The sequence below is a fragment of the Suricata suricatta genome, chromosome 3, assembly GCF_006229205.1.
Source record: "Suricata suricatta isolate VVHF042 chromosome 3, meerkat_22Aug2017_6uvM2_HiC, whole genome shotgun sequence".
NCBI lineage: Eukaryota > Metazoa > Chordata > Mammalia > Carnivora > Herpestidae > Suricata > Suricata suricatta.
In genome coordinates, this window is record NC_043702.1 from 25788633 (window position 1) to 25812666 (window position 24034).

At 36.5% G+C, this 24034-nt stretch overlaps 1 protein-coding gene across 14 annotated transcripts in view; it reads right to left on the minus strand.

The window, feature by feature from the left end:
* Positions 1-2129: 2129 nt before the first annotated feature.
* The window catches only part of MAP2 (microtubule associated protein 2), a 274592-nt gene continuing 252687 nt past the window's right edge, over positions 2130-24034 (minus strand). For all 14 annotated transcript variants that reach the window (XM_029933945.1, XM_029933944.1, XM_029933938.1 and 11 more), the window contains 4 exons: positions 20006-20346; positions 6798-6879; positions 2708-2820; positions 2130-2466 (listed from right to left, as the gene is read on the minus strand). In XM_029933945.1, the coding sequence (XP_029789805.1) occupies positions 2251-2466; positions 2708-2820; positions 6798-6879; positions 20006-20346 (752 nt within the window). In that variant the 3' untranslated portion in view covers positions 2130-2250. The remainder of the gene's footprint in view (positions 2467-2707; positions 2821-6797; positions 6880-20005; positions 20347-24034) is intronic.

Here is a 24034-nt window from a genome sequence, read left to right on the forward strand (position 1 = left end):
AACCAGGTTGATAAAAAAATGCTTATTTAGTGAGTTAAAACTGTTCTAACCAGCTGTTAACTTCTTTCTAGAGAACTTTAATCACGATCTAACACTATCAAACATCTAAGAAAGTACCATAAGTCTCCATATAACTATTCTTTCTTCCCCTATTTTCTGGTACATTTCAAGGGAAATGTGAATAAAATGATCAGATTGGTCAAATCCATATCATAGCACTTACTAGGCAGAAAATAGACATATCCATGGTCATACTCAGCAGTTTCTAATGTTTTGACTGTCATAGAAAATAATTGATTTATATTTTCAGACAGGTTTGCCTATGTAAAACATCTTAGTTGAGAATGAATGCTATGATTTTGCTCCTAGAGTTTTTTTGATGGAAGTCACATGGGTTGCAAAGTGGGTCACAAAATGGCAGTACCTGTGTCTCTCTGTCTTTGCATCCTTGGCTGCATTCTTAGGTGCTATTTGACTTCCTCATTGCCTCATCCATGATCATCATTTCCTTCTTTATATTCAGGAATTGATTTGGCTTATGGGGATCAAATACCTATCAGACCATTTGCCTTTGACTGTTCAGATCCAACCTACCAGCCCGGAGCAAGAAAAAAACAGAGATAAAATACAAAAGAGCATCCACCCAGACTGGTAACTCATTGCTTATTCACAAGTCTAAGATGAATGATTTGTGAGAGGAATTAATTCATTTGTGATATTTAGACTGACTGTTAAGTCAGACCAATATTACCCTTTGATAAGTAATAAGTCATATCGTGTTCCTTTACAGAGGGCAATGTTGGAGTCTTGCAAAAACTGATGTAGATATCTGTATCTCAAATGTTTTGAAGCTACACCTTCTCAAAATACTGTATTTGTCCTTTCTGATCAAGGGATCTTTATTTCGGGTAAGATAGCCAAATGTTTTCTATCAGGTAATTTAATTAGCAGGTATTTTTGGAGGAGTGGGACAACATGTCCCAAACTCCCTGTGTGAGTTTCAACTTTAGCAAATGGAAAAAAAAAAAAAGAAATCCTAAGAAGTCTGTTTCATGATTACAGGAATAAAACCCAAACTATTCCATAATTCAAAATGAGATAAATCCATATTCTTAAACCAATCATCTGTAAACCCTTTTAATGTATAACTGGACCCACCCCCCACAAACTCCATGTTGGTGAAAGCAAAGAAAAAGAAATTTTCCTAGCATCACGGGAGAGACTTGTATCTGGCACTAAAACAGGGTTACAGCTCGGAGTTGTTACAGGAAGCAACTTCATGCTAAAACTTTTTGTTCTTTTTTAATGTATTTTTTTTTAAATAGGGAAAGAACCCTGCTAACATCTACTTTCACATACCTAAAATTGCAACACCAAAGGGTGCAGGAGACACAGATACTGTGAATAAGGAAGTATAATATTCAAGTATATGAGGAAGTATCACAAATGGCCACAGAGAAATATATATATATTTATATCTATAATACTGTATCAAACAGATGGGAAGGGAGTGTGAAACTGGTAGTGCGGACACAAATCTAGCTGATCGACTGACATTCTAATCAGACACGAGCCCATCCTAATGAAAGTGCTTCATTCCTAAGAGATGCACTTTTAAACCCCTTCCTCAACCACAGCTCAAATGCTTTGTAACTATTTTTAATTAGTTAAATAATTTATTGGATTGACTTATACTCTGATATAATTATCCAGGTCCCAAATGTTAATAACTTAACTGAATCTTTCTTCCCATTTATACAAAATAACACTTAAAAAAAAACTTATTTCTTACATGCTCTTTCCTTCCTGCAATCAGACTCCTTGATTTAATTTAACCTGTAATAAGTTAAAATGGGCAGCTTTTATCTTTTCACCCAGCAACAGAATAGTGAAATGAGCAGCTTGGATTTCAACAAGGCCTTTCAGAATGTATGGATAGCCTTCAGGCACATGAAAGGTAAAAATGCAAGTTTTAAAATAATAATACTCCATGCAAAACAGAGCAGAGCAAAAATAATTGTCCAACTGTACTCATGTAAAGCCAGTGTCTTCCTGTTGCAAATGGAAATCAAGTCAATTTCTGCATGTACTATTCATTGTTTTTTATAAAATTGTAACAATTACTACAGTTTGGGAATGAGATTATTTATTTTATGGTTTGTAAAGAATGAATATAACACCTGCTCAGAGCCCACTCCTGCCAAGAGCTCATGCCTAAATATTATTACTTCAACGCTAAATGAGAAATATTCACAAGCCCTGCTTAGCGAGTGCAGCAGTGACATCCTCGGCCAAGGTGGCAAGCTGAGGGGATTCGAGCAAGTTGATGCTTCCAGAGGAGGAGACATTGCTGAGTCGTCGGGGGGACGCCACGCTGGATCTGCCTGGGGACTGCGTGATGATTTCAGCTCCGTGGTCCACACGGGCCTTCGCATGCTCTCTGAAGTTCAACTTTTGACTGTCAATCTGTTCAAGACAAACATCAGTCCTTGTTAACGCAAGCATCTCAACTGGCCCCTAGACCTTTCATCATGTCTCAGGGCTCATGTCAATGTCACTTCTGTTCAGCTCTGCCATCCCTACTTTCTCTATGTCCAGGTCTTTGATCTGGGACTCATTTTGATAAGGAGTATTTCAGAAGTATTAAAAACAACAACAACAACAACAACAAAACAAGACAGGCTCAGCTCACGACCTTGTTTCTTACCTTGACATTACCACCTCCAGGTACATGGTGAGCATTGTCGAGTGAGCCAACTTTAGCTTGGGCCTTTTCTTTGAAATCCAGTTTTACACTCTCAATTTTCACACGCCCACCACCTGTGAGAAGAGAAAGCTTTTAAATGCCTTGCTACACATGGATGTGATGAGGATTTTTTAAGAATTTCTAGTCCATACCATTATTTCCATACCACCCAAGGCAATGACACCTTTATTGTACTATTTTATAGCTTGTTCTACATATTAATATCTTTCTCTTCTAAGCCAAAGTAAAGCCTGATTTCTGAATTAACTTCCAACGAACTTATCTATTATGGAACTTATCCTATCTACTTTTTACTTTTCAATTAATAAATTCTTCTTAATAATCTACCTATGTCCAACTTAAATATCTGAGGGGCTTTTCCTTATCTGTATAATAAAAACTCTAAAAATAACACAATAAAAATATCTCCTTTCATCCTTTCTAAGACATGGAACATTCAATCTCTTACTCTTAAGGGAGCAAATTAAATTGAAATGAAGATCTTCTTTATTGCTCTTCATGGTAATAGGTCTTTTTCCCCAAAAACTATTAGGTTAGGAATGGTGCACAAATGGGTCATATACCCATTTGTGAAATTTCAACACTGATAGCTTGACTGATGAAACTGGAGTTGGAAACTAAGTTGTTTATAACTAGAGAGTTTTGAGAGTGTACCTTTATCATTTGCAGACGGAGTAGAAGAGAGGATGTAGAAATCCCGTTCTCGTAGAGATTCCACAGGACCAATCTGACACTGATTTTGATCTGATAATGGGGAGACAGGCTTGGCCACACCATTTCCCTAATTAGCCCTAAACTTGAGGATCTGCTGATAGATGAAAGTGCCAACATGCCACCTTTTAGAGCAATGCCCCTGTCTCTGCATGCCTTTTCCAGCTTGCAAACGCAGGGAGTTCAAGAACAGTAGGTATCCATTGTCCTTTAGTCTGAATTAGACTCCTTTACCTCTCCACCTAAGATTTGCTTTCACTTTCATTAGCAATTTGGTTTTAGCTGTGTGCATTTCTTTGGACGGCCAGTGGTAAAGGACACGATTCTCCACTATTATTGCATCTTAGGATTTTGACTGGGAGAAACATGGGAAAGATTTTTCAGTTTTGGACTCTTGATGCTTATTTATCTCTCAAGGTCAAAAAAGAAAGGTCTGTTAAGTCTCCACAGACTTAGACATTGCAGTATTTTTCTCATATCATACCTGGACATTTATCATGACACCCTACTACCTGGGCAAGGGCCTGGTGAAATTAAATGGTGTGATTAGATTACATTTTGAAGATATATTCATTCATTCTTCTGATGGTTTAGGATGTGCATAATGTTATTTAACTCATGCTTACAGGAGACATGTAATTGTCCCTCCCTCAAAATATGTATTATTGCAATAAGTTTTATTCTTCCAACATTTCACCTGGCCATGGAGGTCTCACTTGTTAGTTGTGATGGGATTAGTGTGTTTTATAAAACATACTTCTCTTGGTTAGGGCCTAGAGGATGTTGAATTCCAACAAGATGAGGTCAACTTTCTTGGGATCTTTTTAATTTTTTTAGTAGTCTTTAATACAAGTGGCCTTTTCAAGACCTTTTTTTTGTGTGTGTGATTCTAGGTTGTGTCAGTATAACCCTGTTAACATTTTTGTTGAAAGTATTATTGACCCTAAATATATTCAGAAAAGGAAGCTTGAGAAGCCTGTTTTTGTCAAAATCCTAGTATAAAATTTTACCTAACTATTCGAGAAGCCCATTTGATTTCACGGATCTATCCCTTTGGTTTTGAAGAATTCTGGCATGCACCAGGAGCAGTGATTGTGAAGGATTATAATCTTTCTCAAGCTTCATACATCCTAAAGTTGAGCTTCCAGGCATTGAATTTTTTCCTTTATTTTCTCTTTAGGTATTCCACATTCCAAATTAACTTTGTGAAAAGCTTGCTGTTGTCAAAGATCGCAGTGTTAACACTTTTTTATGAATTTAGTCATCTGATTCAGTTCTTATAAAAGTAAGATTCAGATTTAGAAATAGGTGGGAGTTTATGACAATAGTCTTATATGACCAATAAATCTTACATAGACTATTTCCTTAACTATGTCACAGTTTTCTGTGCATCAGGAGTCCAGTTGAATTTGGCTAATGGAATACCTACTGTCTAAATTAAAGAATCCAATATTTTATTTTGCATTCTGGAAGAAAATAGGTAGTATGGCCAAATACTTCATACTGTTGACGCAGCAGTACAGAGTCAACTAAGTGTTTGTGAGCTTGAGTTGCAGACAGAGTTGTGAAGACATGCGGTATGGGACCATGTCCCTGCTGCCTCAGGAGTGAAAGAGAAGCTAATTCCAGGGTAGCAGTTCTGAAATTAGTATTGGACATTATTGGGGAATATCTACCAAAAGACATGGCCACTGACTGACCTGAGAGCTGGACCCAGGGGCTTGGAGGCTTCTCATTCCCTACCCTGTCCTTAGAATGTGGGTTCTGCATGCCTTTCCTGCTTCCAGAGGCTGCTCCAAGGACACAGCTTTGAGATAATGAAGTGGTGTTGAGAGCTACACTGTAAACATGACCAAACCCAGTTAAGACTCTGTATAAACTTCTAAGATTTGACGAGTAGGTGTGTAGATCCATCTTGCTGCTACCCAAGACAAACCTCCTATGTGAATTCCCTTTTCTTATCAAAACTGCCACTACCAACCTGGATGGCCTGCCTGTTTCTTCAGTTTCTTCCTGCCTTCTGAGTACAGGAGCCAATTTCAGATTATACCAGGGAAGCTCCCAAGAGGGTTGTGAACCAACAGAGATTCCATAATTGTATTTTCTAACTCCTTGATTTATTTGATTTATGAACAAACCTTCTCAAAGTGAAGCCTGACTCCTAGACATATTTCCAATGCATTTATTCATTTTGAAACTTATCTATTTTTTTTAACTACTTTCAGCTAATACATTCTTAATAATCTTCTCTTGGTCAGAAATCTTATTGGACTCAATTATTGTTGTTTTTCTTCTTTTGAAATACACTTCCTGCTCAGTGTGGAGCCCAGTGCAGGGCTTAACTCACAACCCTGCAGTCAAGATCTGAGCTGAGATCAAGAGTCAGTGCTGAACCAACTGAGTCACCCAGGTGCCCTGGGTCTCACTGTTCTTATACCTTATTTCTGATAACAAGTGAGACAGTAATGAATGGCAATAACCTATTACTTGGTCTAATTAAGTTATCAAGCATACCAATGAATTCCTCTTGTCCTTCCATAACTCAATGGTATATACTGTGTTAAAATATTCTTAAGTATTATAAATTTGACAGTTGTCCATTATTTACATATGCATGCTGGCAGAATTTAACAAAAATATATGATAATGATACTCAGAAGAAAAAATGACTCATAATATGCACTTTAAACAAGAAACAATTCCCAGCGAGTATGAATATAAATTCTACGTTAGACCACTAGTCTCATATGATATTCTAGAAAAACAAGAGGCCAATGGTTAAATAAGATGGGGTAAACACTGCATCAAGCAATGGATCCATTAAGCACCTCATTCTGCTGAGGGTTTGCTTGTTGACCTACTTAGGATCTGAGAAATTCAGAAGATAAACCCATGTCATCTGCTTTGCTTAAGCACAAACCCCGTTTCACATAATGTAGAAAAATGTCTTCATGAGAAGTCTTTGGAAATGTTAATTTCAGCTCATGTAATTATGTATGAATACATGATGCAAGGTATTTTATAGACTATATATTTTAAAAGGACCCCAGTATGCAGATTGAGAACATAGAAATACATGCATCTTATATATCTTTTAACTATGAACCTGTTCTATGTGACCTCCTTGTGATATTTGAGTTTATCTGTCCAAATGAAGATGGCTTGAAGTTTCTGCCTTAAATTTATATTAAATAAAAGCATGAATTTTCAGGATTTTGAGACAGTTTTCCAATTAGGTAATTTCACCACAAAAATTTTGATTGTCAATTTCTTGAACACAATTTAATATTTCTCTAACTACTAAAAAGTACTTATTTACCTGGCCTGTGGCGGATATTCTTCAGAGAGCCACATTTGGATGTCACATGGCTTAGGTCTATCTTCTTGGTAACAATCTGTACCTGTATGAGCCACATAAAATATGCTTAAAACAGCTGCGACACTGACAAGCCCCCAAGCCCATACACAAAATCCACAAACGCATCCAAACTCACAACACACAACACCACAGAAACCCAAACACACACATAGGAAAACATAACCGCCCAATATCCTCCCATGTTTGGTTGGGGAGAAAAACTAACGTGAAAGAAAATCCTAGAATAGAAGATTTTATTAGTAGAAAACAGATCATTCCACAAGAGGATACCAACACCTGGATTAATAGCAAGCTTCCACTCAGAGAATGAAACCACACGGTGTTAAACCTTCCCATAAGCAAAAAGCCAAGTGAAGAGAGGAATTACTTTTTAAAAAGTTATTTTTACATAAAGTGATCAATGTTGCTCACAGATATAAGACGACCCCCATTGCTGTAAGATACAAGAAGAAAGCTGTAACCATGCTTTTCTAAATTATTATTGCCATGTCTTGGCTGATGGAGTTTTCTCATACACCAAATTATAAAATGGTATTGACATTTTTTTCTTGTATTTTATTGAAATTATTTCCTCTCCCCATGTTAGAAACAGTGCTTTTTCAAAAGTGGGCTGTTGTCCATTTGCATTAGATGTACATGGGAATTACTGAATTGGACACTGTGGAAATGAGGCCATGGAATCTACATATTTGACCAAGTGATTCTTCTCTAGGGGAAAGTTTATTGTTTTGGAGGTTGGAAGCTCCCCTACTTTCTTTGAGATTGTTAGTTATCTCATTTATCCTTTGCCACTTAGCTGTTTAGACCAGCAAGGCCTGCACTAGAGGATAGGGGTCACCTTTTGATACGTGCAGTTATTTCCTAGGACCAACACTGTTTCTGTGAGAGTACCACATGGTTTGCACTTACAGTCAGGACACAGGGAGGAGAGCAACCCTGTCAATGAAAATACTGATCCTGAGGCTTAGCCCGGCACCCTTAAAGGAGCCCAGCAAACTTGCTATGGACTTCCAGTGACAGGGACATTTTCATGCTCAGTGGAACTGGCTCAAGCAAGAGGTGACAGCTCCTGGTAGAAGGCACTTATTTGTCCCCTTTCACTGCTTGATTCCATTTCTGTCCAGCTGAGGAGCAAGGGGCCAAGAGGTATTCAACAGATGAGAATTCTGGACTTGACACTATAAATTACTTGAGTTACAGATGGCCAGAATCTGAAGTTTAGGCAAAAGGATTTGAGGAATAGAGTCAGCCTGGCTCACCTTTTTTATTTTTCTTATTTTGTGGAGAACCATGCTTACTATACCTTGAGTTTGTCTCTGCCTCAGCTGCATTTGAGAAAAATGGGTTCATCTTTCCCTTCTTCTCAAAGGATATTATTTCCAGTCAATTCAAGAAACAGAAAAAAAATCTCATCAAAACGAAGTTTATATTGGGACTTTGAATGACACATGAACTGTGCTTCACTAGTTTTGCATTATTGCAAATGATATCCTAACTCTCATGGATAGTGATGCACTAAAGATTGACATAATACATTTAGGTACTTTCAAGTACATCAGTCTTTGCCTCGTGTAATTTAAATGGAACTATAAATGTGTGTGCCCAGCTGACTTCTGTTGGGGAGTAGAGATAGCATGAAGTCATACCTTGAAGCCAAAGGCCAGCAAACAAAATTGGCAAGTGAGGTGGGTTTGCCATCCCCCCGAATACCATGGTGCAGTCCATTAAGGGTTTGTCAATTCAAAGAAATTTGGTGACCTTACAGGGAAGGATGGGAAGTCCACCAGCAAAAGTGCAAGGGTGACAAGCTCCCCCACCAGGGCACACGTGGAGCAGCAACAAGAAGGGAGGTGTGTATTGGGAGGAAGGCAGAAAAAGAGACAGTGTGCTGGCTGGGCAGATGGGTCCACACAATCAGGACAGCTTTCTATTAGAAGCTTCTACTTACATTTCCGCCCCCGGCAGAATGTTTGATGTTATCCTTGGAACCACATCTGGATTGAACCTTGCTAAAATCGATCTTCTTGTTTAAAATCCTAACCTAAAAGGAATTGGAGGTAACTTCACCGTGCATTTTTCTTTCAGTATGCTGGGTATAGGGAGCCAGAATGGATCAGCACCAAGGAGGTTCCAAACCTCCTTCAACCTACATAATCATTTAAGAAAAAAAAAAAAAAAAAACTAACACTGGACTTGAAGAACAGATCTATCATATAAATATAAGCCTCCTAGTCCCCTGAATCCCCAAGGGCCAAATGCTCAAGAATTTTAGATATCCAAGTTACAGGCAGGTGTAATCTGGAAATGATTACAAGAACAGAAAAATAAAACTTGTGTCATATGTGATGGGGAGGAGCCTGATACTGTGGGCAACACTGGGACTCAGGTCTACTCTATGAAAGGTCCAATAGTGTAATTCCGTGTAGTGGATGCTGTACTCCCTTAAATCCTACAGTGTCAGCCATCACAATTATAAAGTACCTGGTACATGTGACTGTATTATTGGTTGACAGCACAGGTAAGGTTCATGACTGGTTGGGCGGAATGCCATAGATGAAGGTGCTTATGCATCCAGTGGAAGAACACTTGTTCTCCCGAGGGTCAACGAGGAGGCTCAAGCCTCCTCTGTTGAAAGGGCTTCACTACTCCCTCGCGGTCTGGCTCAGTGGTCTTCTGAGAGGCCTCTCTCTGAGAGCTGCTCATAAGCAGCCATAACCCTTGGATGATTGGTGTGGAAGCATTCTTTTTATTTTTAGAAGGAAGCAAACCAAGGACCATTGGTTAGCTGACTTACACTAGGTCATGTAGAGGTAGTCCAGGCCTTCGTTAGGTCCAACAGATTTGAGGTTATGTGTTTTATTTCTATTTTCAGAAAGTCCGGTATTCATCTAAAGGACAATAGCAAATCTGGATCCAGACAGATATTACTTTGGTGTAATGTAATGTGTAAACTAACAGCTCTTGTGACTTCTTTCATGTGTCTTAAATTTTGCATGTTTTGGAGGGCACATGACTAATGTAAGCAGGGAAAAAAGCTTTAAGTTTGTTGTTTGTTTCTTTGATTTTACTTTGGCTACTTCTACTACTTTCCCAATGTCCCTTCAATAGCTAAAAAGAAATTATGTTTTCAATGTTTTAGGGGACTGTCCTCTTATTAAAAAAGGCTAAATAAATATATCCTAGATATACAGCCTTCTCCAAGAATGGTATCACATCTCTTGGTATTTGCAAAACAGAGTAAAAAATTCAAGTTGACATTGAATCTTGACTATTTTTAACTAGAGAAAGCTTAAATTGCAGTGTCTGCTGAACACTGACAAGACAGCTTGTCCCTTACAGGGAAATATCATTGACAGTTCTCATCAGCTGCCCAAGGGAAGGGCCTCTTGTCAAAATCTGAAATCAGAAAACATGATGCCTGGGCCACTCTTTAGGGCATAATAAAAGTTCCAATTAAAAAAAAGGGGGGGAATATCATAGAGTCTGTATCTAACAGTAAGTGTAGTTGCATGCTAAGAATTTCACATAAAATGTAGATGCAAATAACTTTGTCAACAAGGGCCATTACATTTCAAGCCTCATAGATAAATTATTTGTAGAAAACAAACCATTTTATTAGTTCAAATAATAATACTGCTAATTATCCTCTATGAGTATCTATTAATTTTGACCATGAAACAGAATTCATCTAAGCGTTTTTCCTAATCCTTGTGGATATACAGGGTCTCATGTTTCATTTGCAAATTTTAATTTGGAGATCATTAGAATACCAATCAAGTGACTCATTACCAAGTGATCAAAAGCCAAATGTTAAATCTGATTCACTTGTTGCAAAAATGGAAAGTCCAATTTTAGTTGCATGAATCTGTTTACTTCTAACATTTAATCAACTGGCAATTTTTATGATTTCTAAAATAAATGATTCAAACCTAAATGGGGCACATTGCTAGCATTATTTAAAGACAATTTAAATCTTAAAATCCCAAAACTTAAAGGCTGACTTCTGTTGATTTTCCTCAGATTTTCTAGAGAATCATAGATTTTCTAGTGAAACGACTAGATGGTCTTTTTCAATGGTAGATTTTCCCAAGCTATGTCTGTTCAATTCTTAAGATGAAGCAGACCTTTGATATCCATTAATGGTACGCTCTTTACACATTTCCATATTTGGAATAGCTTCAGAGAATATTGCTTTTGTTAAAAATAAGGCAGAGTATGACATTCACCATTTTGCTTGAAGGTTGAATAGACAGAAACAAAATCACTTTGGGCCCTGGATGCTTGATGCTCAATAAGATTTATGCTCCAGCTTGACAACTTGCACCACCTAGTCATGTAATGCACATTTATGCTTTAACAAAATTATAACATGCTTCATGGCAAAGAACTCTGGGATCATTTACAAATAACACCTCAGTAAGTTAATTCCACAAATACCAGAAGTCATCAGAAATCATTTCATAAAATAGAAAATAGCTGCTGTGAAGGAGAAAGCTTTAATTCAGATTACTTTTCTTTTTCTAATCAGAGAGTCAAATTTTAAATCTCTGTGCTCTATGGATGGCTTTAAATAAAAGTGACACTTTTTGGGGTAAGGAATTTCCATTGAGCTTTTGTTTTCCTATATATCAAGGGAAAATTATTTTAACATGTTAGAGATGGTCTAGATAAATATAGCAAACTTCTGCTTGATGAACTTTCTATATTCATGATATAGTGGAAAAAATATTTGAATAATCATTATGCAAGGGTAACTCTAAACCACACTTTATCTTTTTTGTCAATTTCTTCCAGTCAAAATTTTTACTTGCACTATTAATGCAAAATGGAATAATTTAAAAGACTGACAATCTTTTTTTCTGTATACCTAAGTGGAAGAGAAGTGTATTATTTCAATTAACTGAATCATTTTTCTAAAGCTCTGCCTTATTCAAAATTCTCCCAAAATCTCTCTTTCCTACTAAATGCATAAAAACTTCTTAGGTAGGCAATCAGGTTCTCAAAATTCTGATTTTTGACCCTGCTTCTCAAAATTTTACATTTTGGACAGATAGTGTTAAATTCCATATTTTAAGGCCCTTGTTTACGTTTTGAATTTATTCCCATGTTTTCTTTATGTTATCATCTCTTGCTAGAATGCCTCATTCCAAGGTGAGTCTAGAATTCATAATTCTTCAAGGATCAGCCCATCGGTCACTCTCATGGGAGGCTGACAAAAAAAAAAGTTCAATCTTATGGACAAAGGTTGATGACTTGCTTGCTTCCACTGTTGATTTTTCATTCACATAAGAGTCATATAAGAAACAAAGTTAAAAAGAACAGACTAAGGTACTGAATAATTAATCAGAATTATTTAATTTTAATTTTTACTAATTCTATCTTCCTCCAGCATGTTGGGAAAGAACGGTGTAGTGAACTTCTGGATATTCCTGGTATGACTCTAGTTGGATATTATAATGATGGGTCAGTTGAATGATATACCACTGTACTCTCTCTGTATACAAATTTAAATGCTCCTTTAGAGAAATACACTCCTTTTTTCCCCAAATGAGGTTGCTTTAAGAAGGGACAGGAAGACAAAATGTAGGATATGTCTGTAGGCAAGAACAAATTTCTCTTACTACAGCTTAGTTGGAAATACAAAACATGTAAATGTAAGAAAACACAATCCTAGTTTATGGTTTTTAGTAAAACAATTTATAAGCCAGTGGCATTAATCACCATGTCAACTTGCATGTCTTCAGCAATGGGATTTCGAGTTCTTTAAATGTGACACTCTCTGATGCTGCTTTCTTTATCAAAAGATCCACATGCAGCTCAAGAGAGACGGGAGATTAACTGGGAGTCCAAAGGTTTGGGTTCTGGTCTTGGCTCTCCTACATGTTAGTGCCGGGCTCTACAGACGACCTCTAACTAGGTATGATCCTTAAGTGCTATATCACTTCTTTATTCCTCCAAGGTTGTCTTCAAAAGAATGCCTTTTCTTCTTTTGAAAGGGTAGTGGTCAGTGACAGTTAATTGATTTCCCTTCAACTTTACAGGAGATTAAGCTTTTCCTTTAGCTTTACATTATTTCTCAGGAGTGCTTAAAATAAAGCCTTTCTTTGTCCTTGCATTAGAAAAACACTTCTCTCTCTCTCAAATATTTCCCATTCCACAGCATTCAGTTTTAATGAAAACTATTTATCTAGCTTATTTAGGGTCCTGAGGTATTACTATGTATTAAAACAAAAGGGGCACCTGGGTGACAGTCAGTTAAGCATCGGACTCTTGGTTTCAGATCAGGTCATGATCTCACAGTCGTGAGTTTGAGCCCCATGTGGAGCTCTATGCTGGGCATGAAGCCTGCTTGCAACTCTTTCTCTCACTCTTTCTCTACCCCTCACCCCTCTCAAAATAAATAAGTAAAGATTAAAAAATGACTCTGATATTTCTGAAGAATGAAAGTTCTCTGGAACAGATGATGTTTTTCAAAGACTCATTTGTTAACAACCTTGTGCTTGGATTGAAATGCATATAGACTTTATAGTTGATTCAAATTTTATTTATTTATTAAACTGCAAGGCCTCTTTGCTTTTTAATTTAGAGAGAGAGAAAGAGAGGATCTTAAGCAGGCTCCATGCTCAGGGTGGAACCTGACTTGGGACTTGATCCCACAGCCCTAAGATGGTGATCTGAGCTGAAATCCAGAGCTGTTCACTCAACTCACTGAGCCACCCAGATGCCCCTCTATTTCAAATTTTAACTCTGCCTATACTGACTTATAACTTCTTCAAAATTTGATGTATCAAATTAAGCAATAATTAGATTAGAGTACACATTTAACTAGAAATAACACTTTATATCACAAAATAAATTCTACAGAGCTCTAAAGGAAAAGGATAAATTGGAGGGGACCATTAAGATGTCAGCCCAATTTTTCTATGCAGGCTAAGCCACACAACAGAAAAACCAGAATCACATCAAAAACCTTGAAGTAAAATAAATAATGCTAAAAAATTTGTAAAGAAATGTTTGGTGGAACAGACACTCAGGTTAGGCATTAACCTCATTGTTAAACACTGGCATTACATTTTTTCTTTTAGAAATTTTTAAATTTTTAAGAAATTTTAAGGAATGGTAGACCAAGTGTAAAGGCAGTAAGTTTTAAAGAGTTTGTTTAGGGGGTGCCTGGGTGGCTCAGTCAGTTAAGCATCTGACTTCGGCTCAAGTCATGGTCTTGTAGTTTGTGGGTTCAAGCCTTGCATCAGGCTCTGTGACAGCTCAGAGCCTGGAACCTGCTTCAGATTCTTTCTCTCCCTCTCTCTGCCCCTCCCCAACCCATTCTCTGTCTCTGTCTTTCTCTAAAAAAAAAAAGAATAAATATTAAAAAGAAATTAAAGAGCTGGTTCAGTTGTTTGAAAATAATCTGAAATTCGGGGCACCTGGGTGGCTCAGTCGGTTAAGCCTTCAACTTCGGCTCAGGTCAGATCTCACGTTCGTGGGTTCGAGTCCCGCATCGGGCTCTGTGCTAACAGCTAGCTCAGAGCCTAGAGCCTGCTTCCGGTTCTGTGTCTCCTTCTCTCTCTGCCCCTCCCCCTCTCATGCTCTGTCTCTCTCTGTATCAAAAATAAATAAAACATTAAAAAAAAAAAAGAAAAGAATCTGAAATTCAAAGTTGCTCCCATGTCCTTGCTTGGCTTGTAAATAAATAGCAAACAAACAAACAAAAAGGGCTCTATAGGTCTCAACTTGTAATAATTATTTTCATAGATTTTAAATAATTAACATTTATAAAGCCTAGCTCCAAAATTTTTTATTACCCTACAAAAGATACTTGAATTATAGTTCTAAAAGTTCTTTTGTGTGAAGACAGGGTCCATGATATCAAGGAGCTTTTGTTTTGAGGTAATGTTGACTTTAAAACATACACATACAAACACACACAACCTTGTCAGTATAATATAATGCATTTCAGTGAATAGTTTTTTTTTCATCCTGAGTTGACAGTATTTTAAAGCTTATGGGGTATTTTATTGCTTTTCTTATTTAGCACTTATTTGTAGCTCAATGAGATAGAAAGAAATGGCTTGGAAAGAACTTTAAATTACGTAAGAGAAAGACAGCTGGAGGAAAATAAGAAATGATAAAACAAAAAGCTACTTCTTTTCTGCCTAGATAGTAAAGACCATGTCTCTTTCCCAGTTTGTCATTGAGTGCCCATCAGGGTCTTAATGAATGTCTGATGAAATAATAACCAATGAGAATGAGGAATAAATCTAAATAAACTTTAATTCTTTTTTAGCTTATAAAGTTTATAATTTTATAAATTTACTTATATGTTAATAGCACTCAGTTGACCCTTCACAAAGGTGGTCATTATAATTGACAGAATGAGAAGAAAACCCTGTTTCAGTATAATTTATTGCTTGCCTCCAGCATTAATTCCATTTTCTCCTTGAAAGCAACTTATTTAAATTAGATGTCAAAGGCCCAAAAAAAGACTCAAGATAATGCCTAAAACTTTATAAGAAAATATAAAAAATGTTCCTGTCTACATTTTCCTCATCCCATTCCCTCCTTCTTCCCCCTCTAGTGCTCTCTTTCCCAATTATATTTCAGAAGCACTGATTTTTTACTCAAGTTCAACATCCCTTTGTGGCACATACTTTAGGAATTTATCAGAATAGTTAAGTGAATATTTTTAATGAGCTATAATGCAAAAATACTATCAATCTCCTAAGTAGAACCATGAGTTTGAGAGCTTAAAGTGACCTCACAGTTTGCTTAAATGGGACGGTGCTACATAAAGCTGGTGCAAGTACATTAAATGGATGGTGCTACAAAAAGTGGTTGCTGTTTCTATTCTTTTTATAAAAAGTTAGTTTATTGATTTTGAGAGGGAGAGAGAGAAAGCATGAGCAGGGGAGGGGGGCAGAGAAAGAGGGAGAGAGAGAATCCCAAGCAGGCTCTGCACGGAGCCCAACGCGGGGCTCAAATCTCATGAACCATGAGATCATGACCTGAGCTGAAATCAAGAGTGGATGCTTAACCAACTGAGGCACCCAGGTGCTCCTGTAAATAAAATTTTTAAAACGGTGCTAGGGCAACACTGACTGGGAAGATAATAGATTGACATATTCTACAAGATTCTTTATATAAAAAGAGAAGTACTCTTCTTTTCTTTCACAGGAGTGATTTGCTTGAAGATGTCACCATTTTTAGTGCAGCTGAACTAAAAATGACTGACTGTTCCATGGATGAAGGAGAAGTATATAATCCACAAGGCAATCAATCAAATCTATAGACATGGCCTTGTGGAGATCATGATCTACCTAACCATCCTATCCAAAAAGCTATACATGAAAATAGTTTTTGTGAAACCACCTCATCAGTAACTTCTGACCATGAAAAGGGTACAAAAATTGTTCTTTGTATACTGATCTTAATAAGGCTTTTGAAGAAAAAACAAGAAACTTGTTAGAGCACGTAAAAGTAATCCACATAAATCAAAGTGCCTATAGAAAAGGTGATCCATTGATAGAAAAGATAAAAAGTACCATTCATTGAGTTCTTGCCTAATTTTTTTATGCCATGCATTTAGAGAAATTGTTTATTTTCTTACTCCCATTTGAATCAAGCAGCTGTGTTCTTAAAAAGCTAACCCTGCTCATTCTAAAATCTAGTTTTAGATTTCATGTAGAATAGAGAGCTAACTACATTGAAATAGCTTCAAGTTAATACACTAAGATAGTCTTACCTGAGCCTTGAGTTAAATTAACCAAGGTCACAATCTACAGTGAATCTAGGGTTGGGTATGTTCTTTCCAGTAGAATGAATTTGTGTTTTAGCTGAAAAGATTAACATTGTTGCTTTGTGTAAAGCTTCTCACACCTTCAGCTAGTTTATCTATTCCATTACACATTGATCTGCTTCACTGAACTGAGCCACAGAGCTATGCCTCTCTTTCGATACAAAATTGGACTTTAACAGAAGCGACAGTAAATGTAAGCACATAACCTACACTTACGGAAGAGCAATAGATGCTCAAATTCAGGCCTATAGTAAAGCCTCCCAACCTGGAAAGTTGTTGAATTTCCAAGACACATGTATTTTTTGTCACATATTTCCCCTTCCATTTCTTAATGATTATACAAATGTTAAAACAGCAATAATATAGCTTTTAAAATGAAATCATTTGCATACAATCTAACCCCTTCATACTCTACAACAATAGAGCCGATGTAAAAGAATGTTACATCTATACACTTCCTCCCTTATTTATTAATAAGAATTGTGTGACTATTTTTCTCTGTATCTATAGACGACATATCTGTATTACAAAACTTGCCTCCTGTGGAAAGTATTGCTATTGTCCTGTCCCCTTCAGTGATTCTGAGTTGAACACCACCCATTCAAATATCCTAGGATTATCAATTCATAGTTGGGAACAAAATGCCATTGGCTACAGTCTCCCCAGTAGAGTGCATTTATGGATCCTCAACCAGGTAACAAGGGTCTTTAGCATGTCATCCTGATAATTTCTCAGATGTGTTAACATAAAATTTTTTCCAGGTCATTCTATAACATCCAGTCAAAACCTCCAGTTTAACATGTACAGAAAAAAGAAATCTCTCCTCACTCCTTGTGTTTGAGGCTTTTAAGCCTCAAAGGAAAAGATTTCTGGCAGCTATATTTTAACACTGTTAAAGTGTTAAGTGATGTATTTTCCCTGCCAAGACAGTTCAAATGCACTCCACCTCAATTTCCCAACCCATTTCCCCCTCCAATTTAAACGCATTATACCATCTATCACCAAATAGAAGGCAAGTATCTTCCTTCCATCTGTTTCTTATCTTGGTGAGGAAATACCTCCTGCTTCTCCAACAAAAGTCACTTCATAACTCCACTGTTGTGGATTTTTTCCCAAGTCATCTGCAGCTGAGATAGGATAATTTTGCGGCAGGTTAACACTTGCCTTACGAAAGTAGAGATTTTCTTCAAAGGACACCATGAGTTTGAGGCTATTTTTATTCTGTAATTTTTGTGTCATATGTCTTTACTAACCTTAATTACAACCATCTCTAAGGCCATTTTAGTTGAATTCAAGAGAATGAGACATTTTTATGTCAGTTTTATGAATTACCAAGTATAGTGAAGTCAATTAATTAGACATAAAAATATTCACAATCAGATATGGTAAAGAAGCAGAAAGATGAAGTGTTCATATCTTTGGGACTGGGTTAATATTAGTGATTCTGGCAAAGCGGAGGCTAAAATCATTCTTTATGCCTCTCTACCCTGAGCAGTCATGTGCAGAATTTCCATGTCAAATTATGTCAACAATTATTCCATTTTAATTACATTTTCTTTTACTTTCAAGAAAATATTTTGGAGATGATTAATACTCCCTTATGATTCTAAGAAGAAACATATTCTTTTACGTATCAACATTTTCTAGAATATAAACACGTAAACCCCACATTTAGATAAGGAAAATACAAAAGGATATTTATAGAAAGAGAATTGATTCTAAATATAGGTAATAGTTATTGTATGTTAATAGGTATCTCACCAAAAACCAAAACGATACTTTCAAATTGGTACTAAATTAGATTTTATTCAACTATTATTTATGAATAAATATAAAATATAAATATTATAAATGCTTTATAATATACCATTTGGTTATTTCCTAAAGGCTCAAAATATTTCATTCTCTGGGGTGTGTAAAATTCTGGGGAATGCAAGAACACTATGAGATTTATGGAATTACAGGATCAAATTTGGTAGAATTACTTTTTTGTTTAACAAAGATTTCTTGTAGCTCCTATTTTAATAACATCTTTTTATGAAAAAGCATTTGTCAATGACTTTATCATTAGACAATGTTAGAGTCATTCTGCAGAGGGCATACTGAGCACCACCCCTGCCCTCCATTTCCCCCAACTCTTTGGGTGATTTTTCATAACTCCTTGGGCTTTGTGGAACAGAATCACAAGGAGACAGCAATTAAGTTTGGTGCTAAAGGAAGGAGCAATATTGAGTTTTTGTTTCAGCAGTAAGAGTCCTTGATAGCTTCACATTTTGGCAAGATCTTTCTTCTAAACCTGCCTGAAAATATATTTTCTTTGGGATGAAAGAGGGATACCAAAAATCAGTGGCAGCAAATATAAGAGACAGACTAACAAGAGGCAGAAAATACTGAAGTTAAAAGAAAGGCTTTTGGGGGTGCTGAGAGGGCATTGCACAGTTGGTGATATACAAAGGAAATGGATGCTTGCTTTCTTCTTTCTCTGAAGGATGGGTGTTTTATCTCTTTAATGACAAGAAGAGTCAAACTATCCCATAGGCAGAGCAATATCACAAAGAAAATAAGAAATGATATTTGTATTATTTCCTTCCAGGCTAATTGCTTCATCTAAACAAACAGTGTATAAGCACGATTCAGGTCAAGGCAGAATTACAGACCCCTGGCTGGTAAAAATGTGACTGTTTGTGCTGGAGCTGAAGTTAAGACTTAATAGGTAGAGCTTTACTAATAATTGTATTCCATACAATTAATATTAAATAGAAGTTCTACTATGATAATTTCATTCATCAGAACTATGCATAACTGCCTATTTATTTTCAGCATGCATGCCTGCCCTTTGCAATCTGTAAGCCTGAGCAGCCAGAGGAGAAACTTGGTGAGCCGTTCTGGTTGTGGAGTGAACACGGGGAAACGGCTGGAAGAGGTCACAGGAAATTATCGAAGAAGAAGGTGATAAAAGTGGAATCCTTAAAAGACAGTCAAAGGAGGTCACAGCCAGGATCTAAACGAAAACACTCAAATTCATATCAGAAATGTAATTTTAATCTCTTAAACGAAAGTCCGCAAGGCAATAGACGTACACTCAGAAAATATCTGCTAGGCAATCAACGGAAAAATTCTCCTCTATGGTCAAATCCATTTTTATCTGATAATAACCAGAAGGAGTGGATATGCCATGTCATGTTCATTATACTTTATAAGCTGGATTTCTCAGAGAAGGTCCATAACCACTAACTTTTTAACACCTCCAACTCCATTTTATTTTAAGAACTGTTAGCTTATAATATGAGGAAGCATTGTAATAATTAGTGGGGCTTTACTTCTGGCAGCAAATATGGGTTCATATGATTCTTACCTGGCCCCCTTTAGGCTGGTATTTGATGTTGTCTGTTGATCCGATTTTGGATTTGACATTCTTCAGGTCTGGCAGTGGTTGGTTAATAAGCCGGAGCTGCTTGGGAGTCGCAGGAGATTTTGGAGGGGTACGTATGATGGCGACTTTCTTCTCACTGGGCACCAAGATGGCAGACTTGGGGGTTCCCGGGGTGTGAGGGGTTCTGGGATAGCTAGGGGTTCCAGGAGTGCCTGGTGTGCGTGAAGAATAGCTTGGTGGGGTGCCAGGAGTGATCGCGGTTGATCCAGGGGTGGTGGGTGTGGAAGTGCCACTTTTTCCTGCTCTGCGAATTGGTTCTGATCCTATATTGACAAACAGAACAAAACAAAACTGAAACCACAGCATCAGAAAAGTCTCCTCAAGACATCATCTTCCCACGGGTTGTTAGAACTCATAATACATTAATTTTCTAAGGAGTTTAGAAACAAGGCTCAAAAAGGTGAAAGTCTCCTTTTTTTTAAATAAAGGCTTATAACCTGGTGACATTTTTTTTTGTTTGAAAATGCTCTCAATGCAAAGAACTTGACTTTCCTTGATTTATTCTTCTCATTTTGATGTGTCAAGTTTTTTATCCTTTTGTGATCATTATGGAATATAGATCTGCCTTTAGTTGGAAGAAGTGTCTGCACTGTATTTTTTGTGTAGGCTCATATTACTTAAGATTCCTTAAATGACATGTGACCATTTGCTCTTTTGTGCAGTAAGTTCAGTCTAAGATTCAGGTAGACATACTACATATAACTGTGTATTTATATCAATAATTTTGACCTGTGTACAAAGTTATTTATTGAATTTCATTTCAATGTTACTTCTTCAGTTTATATTGAGGAACACTGTGAATTGCAAATGTGTTTACTGAGAGCTATTCAGTTACGTTAGACATTGTTCTACGGTATTACCATTTCCTCTGTATGGAAATTCATCTCAGCACTTAATACCGGAAAAAAAATCGATTTCTCTGCTTAGAAAAATAGGGTATTTTTTAACAGTATCGTCACTGAGAATCTTGTACCTGATTGTTTTCTCCTTTACTTCCATTACTAGAATGCATTTTGGAGTCAAATCAATAACCCCCATTGTCAATTCTACAGAATATTGTGGGAAGCATTTCTTTGCCTCAACTTGAGTTTAGCATCACTTTATTACTATTTAGCTCCTTCTGCCCATTTTCCTGTACTGTTTCTTTCGCATACTTTTTAACTGCGTGTTTGAATTCCATTTCAAATGGTTTTTTGAAAGAATAGTGATATATATGTGAAACTACAGCACCTTATAGATTCAAAAGCATTTTTGTGAATCCCAAACACCTGATGAGCAAACACACACAGGAGTCAGAGGCAGTTCTCATTATTCCTAATTCAAGAATGAAGATACTGAAGCTCGTTTACCCAGATGATACGAAATTCTAAGCCAGATATGGTATTTAGCCTCTTAGCTCTAAAAATCTCTTCTCTTAAAATAACACATTCATTCTAATAATACAACACTTATTTACATTGTTTACATGTATTATTCAAATGCCTTTACTTTTTTGGTGTTTTATAGGAAGGCCATGAATTTTATTTTTTATTACTAAGTATGTATACTTTGTAAAACCAATATATTGAGACATTTTGTAGAGGACAAAAGTACAAGCCATTAGTCTTTAAATCAATGAAACGAAAGGGATCTTTGAGTCATCCAGTACAACTGGTCATCAGTGTGGGAAGTTCTGCTTGAGAAAGGGGATAATTAATCATCGCTGAAATAATTACCAGGAATGAGCTCAAGACAGCTTCGTAGATAATTATAATCCACAGACAACATCTATTTACCGATTGGCTTGGGTTCAGTCTCCTGGAGAAGCAGGAGCATTTCACTTCTTTCAATGAATAGTTTTTACATATCAAGTGAAAGTTGCCCTGCGTCCTTCTGGTTTTTTAACATAAGGGCAAACCATAGGCAGACTCTTTAACCAACAATACAAAATGGGGTATAAGAAGACTAACATGATAATGAGTGTGCATTCAATGATTTTAATTGCTTTCTACAAAAACGACATTTCAAGACCAGGATGATACCGCCACAGCTAACTTGGCTTTTTGAGGCTCCTTTGATACAACGTTTTTTTTGGACCAAGTTTTTGATGTTTGAGTCAGTCACTCTGTCCTTCAAAAAATATTTTCAGAAACTTCACTTCCTCTATAAATGTTTTCTCTATGCCTTCATTACCTTTGAATAAATAGCTCAAGTCTTTTAGGGAGTGGAAACTTCTTTCTGTTATTTGTCACTGTACTGTTGTCTTTCATGAGAACTGTATACAGTATGAGCTTAAGATATTTTATTTTTTATCAGCACAAATTGGATTCAGATTCTATCATAGTGTTTTGAGGTGTTTTTTACTCCACGGAGACTAAGCTGAAGCTATATTCTGCATGCACATAAAAAGTTTCATTAAAATAAATAACATTTTTTAAGAGTCATCTCTATACCCATAGAAAATGGCTTTAAGCTTCAGAAAACTAAAGAATGAAGGTTTTGTGTTATATCCGGAGAGTGAAGAAAAACCAAAAGTGTTAAGCCCTACCACCACTGTTCAATAGATACAATCAATCCTTAGTGTAATAAATTATATTCTAGTCATCAAATGACAACTTTCAGTGTTTCCTATTTGTTCTGAAATTGAAAGAATTAATTAAATCTGAAATACTAAAACAATTCTCATAAATAGATTTATGAGAAAATATATATTTACAAATTACTTTATTAAGCTGTGTTCTTATTAATCTGTCAACTTCTCAATGACAATGTCTTTCTCCTCACTTTGGCTAATGGCATAGCTTTGTTTTCCTCAAATCCTTTTTTTTTTTTTTATATCTTTAACAGTATCAGACTCATTAACATTTACTTCTACCATTTCAGAATCCACGTTGGTTAATAAAATTAGTGAAGACAGATTTGTAGATAAAGTCTCTAAGAAAAGAACCCAAGGAGGCCTCCCTTCTGGCCTATTTAACAGGTTTTCTTCTTCTTCTTTTTTTAAAAATAGTTTATTGTCAAGTCGGTTTCCATATAACATCCAGTGCTCTTCCCCACAAGTGCCCTCCTCCATGACCATCACCCCCCTTGTCCTTTCCCCCTCTCTCTTCAGCCCTCAGTTCGTTTTCAGTATTTAAGAGTTTCTCATGATTTGCCTCCCTACCTCTCTCTAACTCTTTTTTCCCCCCTTCTCTTCCCCATGGTCCTCTGTTAGGTTTCTCCTGTTAAATTTATGAGTGCAAACATATGGTATCTGTCCTTCTCTGCCTGACTTATTTCGTTTAGCATGACACCCTCAAGGTCCATCCACTTTCCTATAAATGGCCAGATTTCATTCTTTCTCATTGCCATGTACTATTCCATTGTATAGATAAACCACATCTTCTTGATCCATTCATCCGTTGATGGACATTTAGGCTCTTTCCATGATTTGGCTAGTGTTGAAAGTGCCGCTGTGAATATTGGGATTCATGTGCCCCTATGCATCAGCACTTCTGTATCCCTTGGGTAAATCTTTTCAATAGCTGAACAAAATGCCAGAATGTGTCTGTGTGTAGTTACAGAGATGATGGGTGAATGGGAGGAAGCATAGTACTTGTTCTTCTAGTTGTCTCCATGCTTTTTAGTTATTGCTATAGGGAAACAAAATAAACCCTATGTCCTGAGATGATCAGAATATCAGTTATATTCATAACTAAATAATAAAATGCATTATGGTTATGAATGCAAATAAAGCAAGAAAGTCAAAATAGAATTGGCTCAGACCTTAAAGAATAATTTATATACAGATGCATCTTAAAAGGCAGAGCACAGTGGTTTGAAGATATGGAGTTATGAATAAAGTGCCAATTAGTTTCCATAACCACAAATAGAAGCATAATTAGAGGTATACCTTTGGGAACCACTTGGTGCCTTTGTCTTGTCTGAACAGCTTCTATATTGCTGATGCCCAATTCCAACTCCAGATATTTG